Below are 16,040 nucleotides of genomic sequence, written 5' to 3' on the forward strand. Positions count from 1 at the left end.
TTTAATCCGGAAACTATGAGGTAACAAAAGGCCATCATTCACATTGTGCTTCAAATTATTTATTTTTTTGATACTCAGAAATGAAAATGGGAACAACATGAGAAACTGTTAGAAAAGGATATCATGTCAGAGTCATCATTTCAGGTGTGGAGGCAATTTTGCTCACTTTCAAGGGTTTTCCATATTCCTTATTAGCAACTTCCCATTGTTTTGCAAATAAGGAGGTAGGAGTAAGCAAGCAGATCGAGTTTTCTGCATTGGTGTATTTACACGAATGCAGACGACTGAACCAAGCTGAAACGTCTCAGAAATTTCCCTTGCTTTGAGTTATTCACATTTACGCTAGTATAAGGTATTATGATATTGACCATCGTTTGACATTCTCAAGTCAATCTATGAATTGTGTTCGTAGAAAGGTGTGGAGCAGACATCTGTTGGACTGCAGCTGTTGCAAAGTTCACGCGCCTCGCGTCTTATTGATGCCGTCGTATGCGCACCACAATTCCGCCACAAACGTGACGGATGTCATGACTGTACGTTCACAACCTTCCTGACACCAGCTGATCGCGTACCTGCACCAATGTTGGAAGATCACCTGTGAACAGCCGGCTAGACTGTTTCAACGTAGCAGGCGTAGTACACATATCGTTTATCGTTTGCTCCATCCTCTCAAAGACCTCCCGATGAGTTTACGCTACTTAATGATTCGGAGCGTTTTTTCCGTAGGCTTTTGTTAGATGACCATTTCTTGTCGAACACAACACCCAGGTCCCGGACATTCTTCGACATTATTAATCCCCAGTTTTCGAACTGGATCCCCCCCACAACAGAAGTACCCGGTAATTGAAGAATTCATAAAGGGCACAATCAGTCTACTGTCTAGAACGATTCCTAAGCCTCATGCCTCTTTTCCTAACTTGAAACCTTCGGAACTTGCAGCCTTAGGGGAGCTGAGATCCAGGGATGATATTGTTATCAAACCCGCTGACAAGGGTGGAGCGGTTGTAGTTTGGCGCAGAGACCTATACATACCGCAGGCAGAAAAACAGCTCTCTGACACAACATTCTACGAAAGGCTTGATACGGATACGACATCCCAACATCAAGGGAAGGTCATCCACACTGTCACATACGAGATATCAAGTGGCTCCTTACCTAGCCAAGCCAGAAGCCTCACAGTTAAAAACGCTAAGATTTCTTCGTTTCACCTCCTTCCAAAAATACACAAACCCGGCTGTCCTGGGCGTCCAATAGTCTCAGCCGTTGCATGTCCCATGAGACTTATTTCATTCGTTGATTCCATCTTACAACCCCTGGTTTTCGCCTTTCCTTCCTATACGAAGGATACCACTCATATTCTTCATCAGCGGTCAACTTTCCGGCAACCTGGCAACTATATCCTATTTACAATGGATATGATCTCTCTATACCGTCATATCCCACGCAGATGAATTGTCAGCGCTCCAATACTTCTTGGATGGACGTTCAGTCTTAGATCCCCCCACTGACACAATCATACGGCTGGCCGAAATAGTCCTTAATGCTAATGCTTTTGAGTTTAATGGGGTGTGTACAGGCAGAAATGTGGTGTTGCCATGGGTACGAAAATGGGCCAGTCTTTTGCAAATCTTTTTATGGGTTTTGTTGAAGAACGTTTCTTCACTCACCACGATAAGCCCAAACCTGAATTCTTCAGACGTTACATCGACGATCTCTCACCGAGGTCCAACATTTTATAGATTCGTTTAACAACTTCCATCCTGCTTTGAGATTCACGCACGAAATTTCTCAGAAGGCGCTTAACTTTTTTGACCTTACTATATCAGCTGCATCCTCAACGCTACAAACCACGATCTATTATAAGGAGACAGGTTCACACAATTATCTCTCTTATTCTTCATGCCACCCACGGCATGTTAATGATGCTATCCCCTTTTCCCAATTTCTACGGCTCCGCCGCATCTGTAGTGTTGATTCTGACTTCTATGATCAGCTGTCCAGAATGAAACGTTTTTTCATTGCCCGCGGATGTCCCTCACATCTTCTCGATAGAGCATCAGTCCGAGCAGCAGCCATCCCAAGTCTGCAGCTCTTAATCCTTCATCATCCAAAAAAAGGTCCACACTTCCGCTTGCAGTTGGATTCCACCCCGCCATCCCTCCCTTAATGGGCGAAATCAAATCTGGTGCAGATGACCTCTTCACTTCTGGACACCTTTCTGCGAATAGTATCATTTCCTATAGACGCCCCCCCCCCCCCAACTTGAGGTCTATCCTAGTCCATAGTCGCCTGAAAACTGTAAATGCAGAAAATGGAACATTCCCTTGCCAGGGACCCTGTTGCCTCACATGCACCCACCACACGAACCACCAGCGCCTTCATAGTTCCAATGGCCGGTACGCTAATACGTCTGGTCGTTACACAAGCAAAACGTAGCATACGCTATCTTCTGCCGGATCTGTCCCAACATTCTCTATATAGGTGAAACCGAACGAAAGCTTCATGAAAGGTTCCGGGAACATCGTCGACTCGTACATTTACAAATTTCTGGAGGTATCAGCAACCACCAGATAACCTTGGTTCCTAAACATTTCTCTAGTCTCAGCCACACTATTGATAATACTCGCGTTATTGTTCTCCGCTCCGGTTTCTATTCCGCAAACGCGCGAAAACAGGCAGAGAGTCGCCCGATACATTATCTGAACACTACCCATCCAACGGGCCTGAACGAAAGATTGGTTCTAGGCTTCTAATCAACTGTAGACCGGTGTTACACATGCTGCCCTAGTTAACACGTTCACGAGCAGCCCCCTAGCGGGCTGGGCAGCATGTTTAACACCCTCTGGCACTAGCTTCCTGTTCCCCCTTTTCCCCCTTTTTAAGTACACCAGTCACGGTTTTTACTCCTGTGTTTTGTGTACCTGGCAGTCCTTTTTATCGTAGTACACATATCACAACACAATGTGTTCACCGTCTTCACAATACACGTTACGACACGGAAAACTACACCTACACTCTTACCTGAGTTACTTCTATTGTTACTTTTAGACCGTTGTTACGTGTATTTAGAAGTAACATCGGCTCAAAGGAAGAGATAACACAGAAAACTGCGAATTTTAGAAGTAAATTGGGTCTCGAGGAGCTGGGGCAGAGGTAACCTGTGGGGAAAACCCCTGTCTTCTCCTGGTTACTTGCACGTGTTACTTCTAGTGGGAGTCCGTTACTTCTACGTCGTAATGCGTTCGCAAACAATCACAGCCGCTTTTGATCGCTTTTGGTCGCTCATCTGGCAACAGTTTACAGTATCACACGAGAAGGGACACTACATCGCGTCCTCGTGTTTTGTCGGTTGCATCTTTTGAAATGTGACGCCTCTGTGGCTGACAAGTTAAATCACGCTCGTGGTTGTAGATGTGTTGTGAACTGCTTCCAAATGACGTTTACAAACAAGGACTTCTGGGGAGTGCCGACAGGCAGATGCAAAGAGTGCGAGGACTGCAAGAAATACATAGTGGAGTCCGGCAGTCGTCATCTAAAATATGAATACTGTGCGCGCAGCCCGGTTTCACATAACAGGATACGTGAAATAGGTAAGTGCGTATTTAATCATGATCGTTCTCAGTAGATTCGCTGTTGGTTCCTGTCTTATGGTAAGTCATACATGATGTGCTGTCTGCGCATATGTAAGCTGTTGGTCGCAGTGTCAACGCTCGGCCTTAGCGCATTCTGCTTTCTCTTGCCAGCTTTGCTCTCTACATCGACTTTACTTTGTATCTCTCCGTGTCGCCTTCTTGTCCCAGCATCTTTCATACGCTGAAAGGTATACGATACCTATAGAGCCATTTTGACATTGGGTTTTGTGTAATCAAATTTAACTACGAGCAAATTGTTTCCATTCAGCGTTGATGAAGAGTGATAAGCGCTATAGTCTGTGTGTCGTAGCAATTCCGACGAAAAGAAACTGGATTTTTCGTAGTACAGTGTTCTGAGAAGTATTTAGTTCTCTTATCGTGGGGTTATACTTTTCATTTCGTTTTTTTTTTTTTCTGACGGACTTAATCGATTTTGGTGTATGGGCTAATTGCTAAAAAACTAAAGCCTATTTGACTCACTAATGAAACGATGCGCGATATGGAATTCCTCATGAACAGGCAACTGATTGACTACTACAGTAATTTTATGATTGCGTTTCTTTATGCCCAGGTGTGTGTGTGTGGGCGATTCGTATTTTCTTTACTTCTTGATACAGCTTGATTTTGACTTGTTCAGGGTCGTGTTGTCAATGACAGGTTATTTCGTCGTCTTACTGGCTGGTTGATGAATTGACTCAGTCATTTTCTGGCTGATTGCCTTCCTAAATTTCACTGACTTCGTAGTGAATGGGTCGACTGATGACTTGAGCCACTGTGATTGGTCGATGTGGTTAATTGACCGGAATGGTTGCCCACATTGATGCCTTAATTGGTTGTTATCAGTGGTTTGCTAGTACAACTGACCACTAGATAGCATCTCGCGAATTATACCAATGAAGAAAGTCAAGACAATCAATCAGTCAATAACACCGACTAGTCAGTAAACTGTTAAAAAATAAGAAATCGATCACATCTGCTACTGAATTACATTCAGATGAATTTATCTACCAGGCAGCCTAAATCCCCATCCCGATGAGTCAGGCAGTGGAGGAGCGGGTGGGCTGGTGGTAATTAATATGTCAAGGGCCTGCAAACTAATGTCGACTGATTTCCCTCAGGTGGTGAAGAACATATTCAGGACGTGAACTTGCAGCCACAGGAGGAAACAGGGCATAGCTGTGACGTTTTCCATGGTATTTATTTTCTTACATATAACGACCTGCCATCCACAAAATATTTTGCCATCTATGTTTGTTGGAAGTTAACATTTCAGTACTCTCTTCTTTTTATGTGCATGGATCGCTGGCCTCACAATTATGCTGTATTACACCTTGCCTTGAGGAAGTTCAATGTGAACTCCATACTGTGGCTGGTTTCATCACTGCCGCTACATGTACAAATATGGAAGCTCGTGAATTGGAAAATCCCCCGTTGTCGGCAAACGACGCTACGATACCGAACACCGAGTCTTCCAACGTATCAGGTATCTACATTTTTTGCATTCATTACTCGTGCTTGCACAAGTGTAATTAAGATCTGCCTTTGCTATTAATGATGTACCAAAACAACGTGAGAACGATAAATAAGGAGTGCCCATTCCATTTTAGATATTTATGGTGGTGAAAGCGGCACCGTCCCCACAGCAACAAGCAAGAATGAGGACAAGGTCCGTTTGCATGCATGCCGCCCCTGCAATTTTACAACACAATATTTCACGCGATTCTGTGAACACATCAAAGCCCCTTTGGAGCTGTGTTCATTCTACATAGTCTCACATATGCCACCACATTGAGAGACGATATCTTCGTTATCTTACGTTGCCAATGCTGGGTTGTGTTTTCCTGGTATTCACGATAAAATACGTGTACAGGAAAGCCCATGGTTATTGTATTTTTGTATGTCACCCGTGTCGTGTTTCGTGTGTGCCTGCATGCAGTTTGCTGCATGCATGCACGGACGCAAGGAACAGGTGGGTGCAGCCCCGGAGCCCCGGGAACGGTGTTACTTCTAAATACACGATGCATCTGGTTACTTTTAGAGAGGTAACCCCGGCGGAGGTAACGCTGTACCCATCTAGTGTACAGGTAACAATATTGCAATTTTTTTACCTTTACTAGAAGTAACCGGGCTAAGAGTTGTGGGATTTACTCCTGCAAGTAGCCTTCCCCACCGGGTTGTGGTCTAAATAACCGGTACGTTCCCTATCGCCAATCAAGAATGACTCCGACACCAGACTGGAATGCAACTTACATCATTTATTGGTCTCGAACAGGTCTTCCTCCTGCGCTGCTCCGGTCCCGAATGTCCCCTTTTCCCCGTCGCTCCCTCCCGTCTCACCTCCCACTGACCTCAATCCGCGCGACAGAACGGCACGTGCGGCGATCTTGGTCAGTGGAAGAAAACCTGCCCGGAGGGCAGCTGAGGAGGTTGGGGGGCCTCAGACAAAGGGCCGCCCCCTCCTCGCGACCGCGTCACCACACTCCCCCCCACCTAAGGCCTCGACGCGGGGGGTTCCCCCAAAAAGTCCATGAGCTCCTGCTCAAATCCGGGGGGGTCCTGGGCCTTGGAGACGGGGGGCACCGGGCTGCTGGCGGCGGCAGAGAGGGGAGGGCGGTCCACTGGGCACAGGAGCCCCGGCCGAAACGCCTGTAGCACCCGCACTGCAGCTGCGATGGCGTCCTCCGGGTTCGGCGGGGGGGCAGCTGGGGGGGGCCGGCTCCGCTGACGGTGCCGCCCTGGAAGCCTCGGCGGCGCGGTGTCGCTCGCCCTGAACGTGGGTGGCCAGGTGGACGACGAGGCCGCCACACGATCGGCACAGGCGGTCTGCCTCCTCCTCGGTGTAGGTTGCTGGAGGCTCCGAGGGGTGCCTGTCCGACAGGAGGCGGCCGCGGAAGGTGGCAGCCACGGACCCAGGGTCGGCCCCGCGCAGTGGTCTCGGCTGGTCGCGCCACCGTCGCGACGAGACGAAACAAGCCGTCTCGTCCCCGACGAGGGCTGTCCAGGTGGCGACGGAGTGCCGCGTCGGGGTGGCCTGGGCAACAGGTCTCGCCACGCTCCTTCCGGGGGGCGCTCCCACACGCTTGCCCTTCGGCTTCGAGTGGCCGCCGTCTTGCTTTGAGGGACCAGAGGTCTTCTTAGGTGCCCTGGAAAGAGAAGGAAGTGCGGAAACACGAAATGTTATCGCGTGCGCAAACTGTGCGCGCGAGAACGCTGCTCCGCAGTCCGTGCCCCGCCGCGGGTAGGACATACCGGCCTACCGCGTTGTCTCAGGTTATAACTACCCAAGTTATCACGAGGGTGAGCCGGAGGGCAAATAGCTATGCCCGTAGCATCATCCTCCTGGTCGCGCTCATGATAGCGTTTCAAATCGCCGACGTGAACGGGACCAGCCTCCTCGGCCGTGTCCACACGACTGAGACGGTACGACAAGCGGGATAATCGGGAAATCACCCGAAAAGGTCCCTCCCAGCGCTGTGCCAGTGACGCTGTGAAACCTACAGCAGCGTTGCTCAACGGGTGTGTGCGCTTCAAGACCAAATCCCCTACTTCATATGACAGAGGACGGTGCCCCTTATCGTACTGACGCGCTTGTTCCGAGCGGGCGGCGTCCAAGCTCTCTCTTGCGGAATTCACCGCATCCGAGAGCCGACTACGCAGCTCGCTCGCGTACCTCGACAGATTCCGAGCAATCGGCTCCGTGCACTGTCTCAGTCCGTTCTCCAATGGGAAAGCAACCTCCTTCCCAAAGTTAAGGTATGCCGGGGAAAACCCCGTTGACCTGTTTACTGTCGTCCTGGTTGCAAATCCCAACTCAGTAAGATGCACATCCCAATCCTTGTGCCTGTCGGTTAGAGCTACCAACATATGCTTAAGGTTGCGATTCACTCTTTCAGTAATGTTCGCCTGGGGATGATACGGCGTCGTTCTCTTGTGCTGAATACCAAGTGCAGCACAAGAGTCGACAAAGACTCGGCCAGTGAAATAACTGGCGTTATCAGTGATCAACTGTGCCGGAAAACCGAACCGGGAAAAAGTCTCCATCAGCCGGTCCCATATCCGCTCCGACACCAGCTTCCTAAGCGGGAATAACTCCACCCACTTAGAAAAGTGGTCAGTAACCACCAACAGGTACTGATTCCCCCTTGGACTTCTGGGAAATGGACCCATTACGTCACACGCTACTATGTGCCAGGGGTAGCTACTGACTACTGGCTGCATGAACCCTGGGGGTTTACCACCCCTTGGTTTTGCTTTCTGGCACACGGGGCAGCTTCGGGTAAAGCGCATAACATCCTGCCTCATCCCCGGCCAGGTCGCGACGCGGCATAACTTATGAAAAGTCTTGCTGCCACTGCCGTGACCCGCAAGGGCTGAGTCATGGAAATAACGCATAAACACCCTTCGCAATTTCCTGGGAACTACGACCTTGAAAGGGGAAACACTCTCGTCCTCCTCGTCTAACCTGGGCACATATCGCAGCAAAAGCCCGTCCTCACTCAAGAGATATGAGTCGAGGCACCCGTCGTCATCCCTGCCAGCGTTACCGGTGTCAGCTGCGCTATTATCCGCCAGCTTTTCCGACACCCGCTGACATAAACCGTCCGACTTCTGTGCCTCTAAGAGCTCTTCCCTGCTTACGATCGTGCCACAAGACAAGGAGTTACCTGCCCGATTCAAACCAATCGCGGCCACGAGATCCCCCTCCTCGGTCTGCCGTTCCACGCCTTCCGGGAGATTAGCGTAATTGCACGCGCACCCAATCTCCCCTCCTCTCTCTTCCGCTGGGAGAGAGGACCTCCCGCGTCTAGCGGCTCTAACCAGGTCCAAGTCACCCACACAACCGGTCGATGACCTGCCCTGACCCTGAGATTCCTGCCGTAATTCACAGCTGTAACCCAGTGGCGCACGGGACAAAGCGTCTGCCACTTTGTTCGCGTTTCCTTTCAGGTATTCTACATGGTAGGAATAGCCCTGCAGTGCTAACGCCCAGCGTGCTAATCTGCCTGACGGTTTCTTCAACCGCTGCAGCCAAGAGAGTGCTTGGTGGTCGGTCTGAATGGTAAAGGTTGTCCCATCCAGATACATGTCAAACTTTTTCAAGCCAAACATTACCGCCAAGCACTCCTTCTCCGTAACGGAATAGTTCATCTCCGCCGGCGACAGTGTGCGACTAGCGAACCCGACCGGGCATAGACCACCGTCGTGTTCCTGTAGCAACACTGCACCAAGCCCGTAATCGCTTGCATCAGTTTGCATAACGAACGGCTTGTTAAGATCTGGCAACCCCAATTTAGCTGTATCCGCTATAGCTTGTGATAAGGAGCGAAACGCCTCCTCCTGCCTAGGCCCCCAAGCCCACTGGGAATTCTTCCGCAGTAGCTCGTACAGTGGTTTTGCTAAGGACGCGCAATGCGGGATGAACTGGCGATAGAAGCCAACCATTCCTAGGAACCTCTGAAGGCTCTTGACGTCATGCGGACGAGGATACTCGAGTATGGCCCTCAATTTATCCTCATTCGGACTTAGCGTACCAAGATCAACTACAAAACCAAGGAGATCCACCTTGGGGGATGCAAGCTGAACTTTGCCGGGATTAATGGTCAACCCCGCGTCCCTCATCCGACTTAGCACATTGCCCAAGTGAACGAGATGCTCATCGAACGACTTAGAAAATACCACTACGTCGTCCATGTAAGCCATGGCGTAATTGAACTTCGCGTCATCCAGCACGACGTCCATTAGCCTCTGGAAACTAGCGGGCGAGTTGGACAATCCAAAAGGGAGTCTCGTAAATTCAAACAAGCCTCTGTGACACGTGAATGCCGTCTTTTGGATATCCTCCTCCCCTACAGGAATCTGCAGAAAGCCCCTGCTACAGTCCAAAATCGTGAACACGCTGGCATTCCCCAACGCGTACATGATCGACTCGATGGACGGAAAAGGATAAGCATCTCTGACCGTCACGGCGTTTAACTGGCGATAATCCACACACAGCCTTGCCGTCCCATCTTTTTTAGGTGCCAGCACCACCGGGAAAGCCCAGGGGCTCTGCGACCGCCTAACCGCGCCTGTCGCAATCATCTCATCCAGCGCCGCGTCAAGGAGATCCCTCTTACGCGCGCTGAGGGGCCTGGGGTTACACCGCCAGGGCCTCGCAGTACCAGTATCAATCCGATGTTCTAGAACATCGGTTGTTCCTGGGTGCTCCGTAAACATTTCGGAAAAGGGTAGCAAAGCGTCCAAAAGCCTGGCGCGCTCAGCTCCTCTGCCCCCGAAAGACGCTACCACCCGCTCGATATCCTGTGGGATTCTCCCCACAGTTTGCACAAGCTTAGTTTCTGACGAGTGGGTATCAACACGACTGGTTAAACGGCCAGTCGGTGAAGGAGAGGCGAAAGGAATCAGTGGGCTTAGCGGTCCCCCACACCGATATCCGTTTGCCTTTAAATCGAGAATCAATCCCTCTCGGACAATGAAATCTCGTCCCAAAATAACTGGGATTGACAGCCCTGACAGGTAAATGAACCGTTGTCTGCACCGTCCCCCGCTAAAGCGCATTGTAAGTCTCACTGCGCCTGTAGCACTGGACATTCCCGATGCTAACCGCAAAGGGATATCAACCTTCCTGACGCGGACATTTCGTTCACGACAGTGCGCGTACACGGCGTCTCCGATTAGCGAGAGCGTGGCACCGGTATCCACCAGGCCAATGTACTCTTTCCCAGCTATTGTTACGCCTATGTACGGACCGAACACAGGAGCAGACTCCTGAACTCTACAAGCTATTGGGGCGAAAACTGATCCATCCTCGGCAAAAGACTGCGGCGAGGTATGAAACACACGCCCCGAGCTCTCTCTGACTGCCGACGACGGATTAGGGCTAACCCCAACTGCCGCCGCCGGCGTAACTAGTTTCCCTGCGCCGAGCGGAAATTTCCCCGACGCACAGGACAGTCACGCTTGTAATGCCCTGGTTGATTACAGCCATAGCATCTGGGCTGCGCCCGCCCGCGGTCTGCCTGTGGCATTCTGCTACTGGGGTCCCTCTCTACCTGGTTCTGCCTATCCTGAACCCTCCGAGCAGTGGATGTTCCACTCCTCGGACCGCCGCGTGAGTTTTCGCCAAACCCCGCGCGGCGCCTCTGTTCAAAGGAGAAAGGATCCAGGGAGCGCGGCGGGACGATGACGTCCGACCGGCTTCCCGCGTCCGCAACCAAGGACGTCGCTTCCCTTCCCCGTGGAACGGAGTCCTTCACACCCGCCCAAGCGCAACCCGGCTCAACTGATAGTTCCGGGCGCGGTGGAGGTTGGTACCGCAATTCAGACAATAAATCAGCCTGAATCACACGAGCCTCTCGTGCAAGCGCATCAAGATTCTCGAAATTTCGCCCCCGTAGATACGGACGGAAGCTAGGATGGCTCTGCCGTATAACACGCGAAACCTTATCCTGATCTGTGGCCGTCGGGTCGGCCCTATCGTAGAGTTCCTGAATTGCGCGCACAAATTCAATGAGACTCTCGTCGGCGTGCTGTGTGCGAAAAGCTAACTCTTCGCGTACACGCATTGCGTAGTCGGGTGGCAAAAATTCCTCCCTAAAACGCTGCCGGAAGTCCGCCATCGAGGTGAAAGGCTTCTGCAGCCTTCGCCATCGAGCGGCGTCCCCCACTAGAGCTACTGGCAAGACCTGCCCTAGCACTACCTCGTCGGACGCTCTAGATGCAACCTGATAGGTCTCCATCTCCAATAGGAAGTCGGCTACCGACTTTCTATCAGAGTACCCCGAGTACGTCGGAATTGTCATACTCGGGTGGAGCCGTGGGGGAAAAGTAGAATGCGGGCTAGTCTGCGCCGCATTCAACTGCTGGGTCAATGAAGCGACAATATTTGTCACTTGCAGCAATAAGCTAGCGGTATCAACCGCTTGTGGAGTGGGGAGAGGTGGAAGCACACCTGCCCCCGTGTTGGTTCCGGCATCGCCGTTGCCGCCACGTGCTCCTGCCTCGCCGGGGTTAATAGTGTCCCCGTTTGTTGCTGACCCGGACTGATTTTCCATGGATCGCGTATGCACTACCATGCCACGAGGCGCCTAACACCCGTGTTCCCCCAAAATCCTAACAGGGCCCCAAAATGTAGAGCGCTCAGAACCACTCTCAATTGACGACAAAGGAACGTAGGCCTACGTTGGGCGCCAGATGTGGGATTTACTCCTGCAAGTAGCCTTCCCCACCGGGTTGTGGTCTAAATAACCGGTACGTTCCCTATCGCCAATCAAGAATGACTCCGACACCAGACTGGAATGCAACTTACATCATTTATTGGTCTCGAACAGGTCTTCCTCCTGCGCTGCTCCGGTCCCGAATGTCCCCTTTTCCCCGTCGCTCCCTCCCGTCTCACCTCCCACTGACCTCAATCCGCGCGACAGAACGGCACGTGCGGCGATCTTGGTCAGTGGAAGAAAACCTGCCCGGAGGGCAGCTGAGGAGGTTGGGGGGCCTCAGACAAAGGGCCGCCCCCTCCTCGCGACCGCGTCACCACAGAGTGTACTGCGGAAATGAGTGCCCAGTTGTGTAGCACCGATTCTGAGGATACGGAGTGTTGATACCGCCGATCACTGTACCAGCAGCCTGACACTGATCACTGTGGCATGTTTACACGAGCAATCTGTGCCACCGAAAGACGGACAGGGTCACGAAACTGTTCCACGAACGTCTGTAATCTTCTAAGGCTTTTTGAAGCAATAGGTTGATGCTCTGCCATATTCTTTGGCACAGAACGAAAACAAATGCAGCGGTGGCAGTGTTGCCCAATCTCATCCACAGGAAGTTGCTATTGGCATCCCGAAAAGTCGCTAAAATTGAAACAAAGTCACTAAAAAAGTCGTTGCCACGACTGTGCCCTTTTTGTTCGTCGCTCGTTATGAAACAATGTGGTGACAGACGAACTGGATGTTTCAACAAATGAGTGTGCTAGACGGTCCAGAGAGGATATGACAACACGAGTTTGAGTGGATGAAAATGGGAGAAAGTAAATGAAATTCGGAACCTTGAACATCTTCTGCTGAGCTTTGTCTGGCTTTGTCATCGGGGGCACGTAATGGTGTTTTGTTTATTGCTTACAAAAGGTTCCGATACCTTCTCGTGGTTTTCTGACTTGCTACGCCTCTGACAGCCTCGCACAAATCTCAGACTAGCAGTGGACGCACTCTTTAACTGGACGCAGTCATCCCTTGAATGTTGGAAGCATCTCCCAGCTCTTTACTTCTGGTCGTACTTAGGAGGCAGTTTGAAAGACGCATGCGTCTGTAGTCCATTCTCAAAAGGATAAAACCCTCAGTTCAACGGAAAACGAAGACATGTCGACGTGGAGCGTCACAAAAGGGGCAATGTGGAAACAGCGCAAAGAAACTAGCGCTGCGAACAGCAGAAACGAAATTGACGCTCCACGGAGCACGATGGAGCGCTGGAGCTCTCCGTGACACATCTGATTGACCCTGAGCACAGGGGCGGATTTAGGGGGGGGGGGAGGTAAAAAAAAAAACGTTTCTATCGCCCGCATAAATAACAGGATGTGTACTAAACTGCAGCATTCAAAGCCCCTGACTTTTCCAGGTTTCCACAGACTATTTCAAGCGAATTCCCTGACCAAAACGAAAAGGGAACTTTGTGCCTGCTGATACAGATCCTTCATAAAGCAGATCATTTACTCAGAAATTAGACAGACTGCCCTACTTTTCTGCCTCTCAGCTTGTCGAATTGGCGAGTGCTACGCTTGCTGCGGCGTGGCACCTCAACCATTCGTCAGCACTCGCGATTCAGTGCGCTTCGTGACGGAACTTGTCTGCGATTTTCCCTGACTTCAGCTGCCTGTTTTGCAAATTCTCTGACAATCCCCTGTTTTCCAGGTTGGTAGACACCCTGAATAACCATACTGGAGAATCCTCTTAATTAGCAAGATAATTTACATATCATAACAATAATACTAGAACTTTAAATCTACCCTTGTTGTACACCATATTTAATGCATTTCCTGTCTGAGTTTACGCCATTTATCACGGTGTACTGCGCCCTATCGGTTAAGTAATTTTCTATGTCACACCAAGCCTTCCCTCGGACACCAAATAATGGGAGTTTATTTAGAAGCAAATCATGCTGTACAGATTTGAAGGCCTTCGTGACATCAAGGAATATACGTAGGGTATAAACCTTTCTTTCTTTGTTTTCTCAAGATCCCTCTTGCTTGTGAGTGCCTTATTGTATCTATGCTTGTTGTTGTTCTATCTATTATATCAAGCCCCTCCCCACTTTTGTGCACTTGTGGCCCTGACAGCATTGAAAATAAATAAAATAAAATAAGGAATAGAAAACTGTCCTTTTGAACGCCTAGCATATCATTTATCTCAGTAAATTTGTTCCCCTTTGCGTTACTCTTTCCACGAGATTGCCTTCCCTAAGCACGTATTCTACGCCACCGATGTGGGAACAGAAGCGAGTAGTTCTAGTATTGTGTGCCAGACTCTTGTATGTGGTTTTGGTCGTCCTGTGCCAGATGCAATGGTTGAGCCTCACAATAACCTCCAAGATGTCGACGTACAGATCATTCCCAGTATCCGCCTCTAAAAAGGAAGCCTCCTCGTCGTCATGCAGATCAGTCCATCTTCATTATTCGCCAGAAGGCTACTACTTACCTGACGTTGCGAGCGAAATCTCTGTTGCCAAATGAAGAAATGAACTCGTCTAACCGAAGGCCAAGACCCTCGTACAACCTTTACAGAGACAGTCGCATCCGGAAACCCATCCATGAAACCGTTACCAGTATGTTCGGCATCGGCCGAAAATCTATTTGGCAATTTATTTCGTCCGAAAGTGCTCTTGATCGACCACATGTACTTCCTCATAAGATCCCCATGCTCCCGCTAACCGTTAGAAAAATCACGTTTCACGCATCATATTCACTTTCGCTGGGACGCTGAAGTGTATTCTTCGTTTTTACTCTTGGTTCTCTGGCTCCCTTACACACAGTGCATTAAAGGCTTCATTGCTGGTTTGAGTCTAGTCCTGTCTGTGTTTCGTGTTCCTGTCCCTACCACCGCCTCAAGATCAAGGAAGATCAGATATTAAATAGACGAACTTTAATGATGATGATGATGACGACGAATTCCGCGCAAAGTGTCGTTCTCCGTGTATGCAGATGACGTCGCCCTTTGGACAGTAGGAAAATCACGCCCGGCTCTCCAGCGCCGCCTGCAGCTCGCTTTAAACAATATCCATACGTACCTGACGCACCTCGGGATGGACCTTTCACCCGAAAAGTGTGTCGAGCTCCCTTTCACGCGTAAAGCTATGGCCAATAGACGAGTTCAGAAAATCCCAGAGTGCTTAGCGTCGCTTTTAACTGTGGAAGTTTACTAATACAAAAAAAAAAAAAAAAAACGGGTGACCTCCAAACTGTTCCGATTTCTCCCCTACCGGTCCATTGTCCACGACGTGTCAAGGTCAGCGAAAACGAAACGTGAAGGATTATTCTTCGTTCCCCCGCTCAGCAAGCGCCCAGGATGCAATGCGTGCGCAAAGAGCACTGGGATTTTCTGAACTCTTCTATTTCCCACGTTGGCTTGGTTTAAAGAAGCTAGAACCAGTACGCTTTCACCGCTTCCTTGGCGTGGTAATCGACTCGGACTTGCGCTGGGCTCGGCACATTAAACACCTTGAAACTAAAGTGCAGCGATGGCTCCCCGCAATCCAACATCTTTCTGGCCCAGGATGGGGCTGTGATCAGCGTTCCCTGCTCGCGGTTCACGCGGCATTGGTGAGGGCAACTGTGCTTTACAGCCTTCCTATTCTGCACAGGATATCAACAACTTCATTAAATACGCTTCGGTCCCTGTTTGCTCGAAGCCTTCGTCGATGCCTCGGAGTTCCAAGAATGGCTGAAACACGACAAGTACTGGCTGAAGCTGGTGAGCTCCCGATTGAAGTTCTCCGTGAACGGGAAACGGCTCGGCACTACCTCCGTTTGCGTGCTCACATTCCCCGCCACCCGCTACTCAGGAAAATTCGATACCGCCCTGGAAGCGACTTCTATCGAGTAGCGCAGAGGACACGCCAGACTCTCACTGGCTTCATAACTAAGGACACTATACCGCCGGAAGCCCCCTGGTCTCTACCGGTACCGCCCACTTTTGTACGCCTCCCAAACCTTCTGCAAAGAAGAGATCAGGTCCCCCCTCACGTCCTCCGAGCCCATTTTCATGCTCTGGTAGACGAGAAGTTTTCTACGTTTACGGCAGCATATACTGATGGCGCATCCCGAAACAACAAGTCCGCCTCAGCCTTCGTCATTCCATCCGAAGGCGTCGTGCACGGAAGACGCCTTTCACATCCAACCTCCTCCACAGCTGCGGAACTCTA

At 50.4% G+C, this 16,040-nt stretch overlaps 1 protein-coding gene across 1 annotated transcript; it reads right to left on the reverse strand.

Annotated features, from left to right (window-relative positions):
- Positions 1 to 10,540: 10,540 nt before the first annotated feature.
- On the reverse strand, positions 10,541 to 11,686 carry LOC135378149 (uncharacterized). Its single transcript, XM_064611064.1, has one exon. The coding sequence runs from the start codon at positions 11,684 to 11,686 to the stop codon at positions 10,541 to 10,543; it is 1,146 nt and encodes a 381-aa protein (XP_064467134.1).
- Between the last annotated feature and the right edge of the window lie 4,354 nt (positions 11,687 to 16,040).

Source organism: Ornithodoros turicata, chromosome 1, assembly GCF_037126465.1.
Source record: "Ornithodoros turicata isolate Travis chromosome 1, ASM3712646v1, whole genome shotgun sequence".
Taxonomy (NCBI): Eukaryota; Metazoa; Arthropoda; class Arachnida; order Ixodida; family Argasidae; genus Ornithodoros; species Ornithodoros turicata.

Coding starts and splice junctions, on each gene's coding strand:
- LOC135378149 (XM_064611064.1), bottom strand. CDS start 11,686: ATGGAAAATCAGTCCGGGTCAGCAACAAACGGGGACACTATTAACCCC.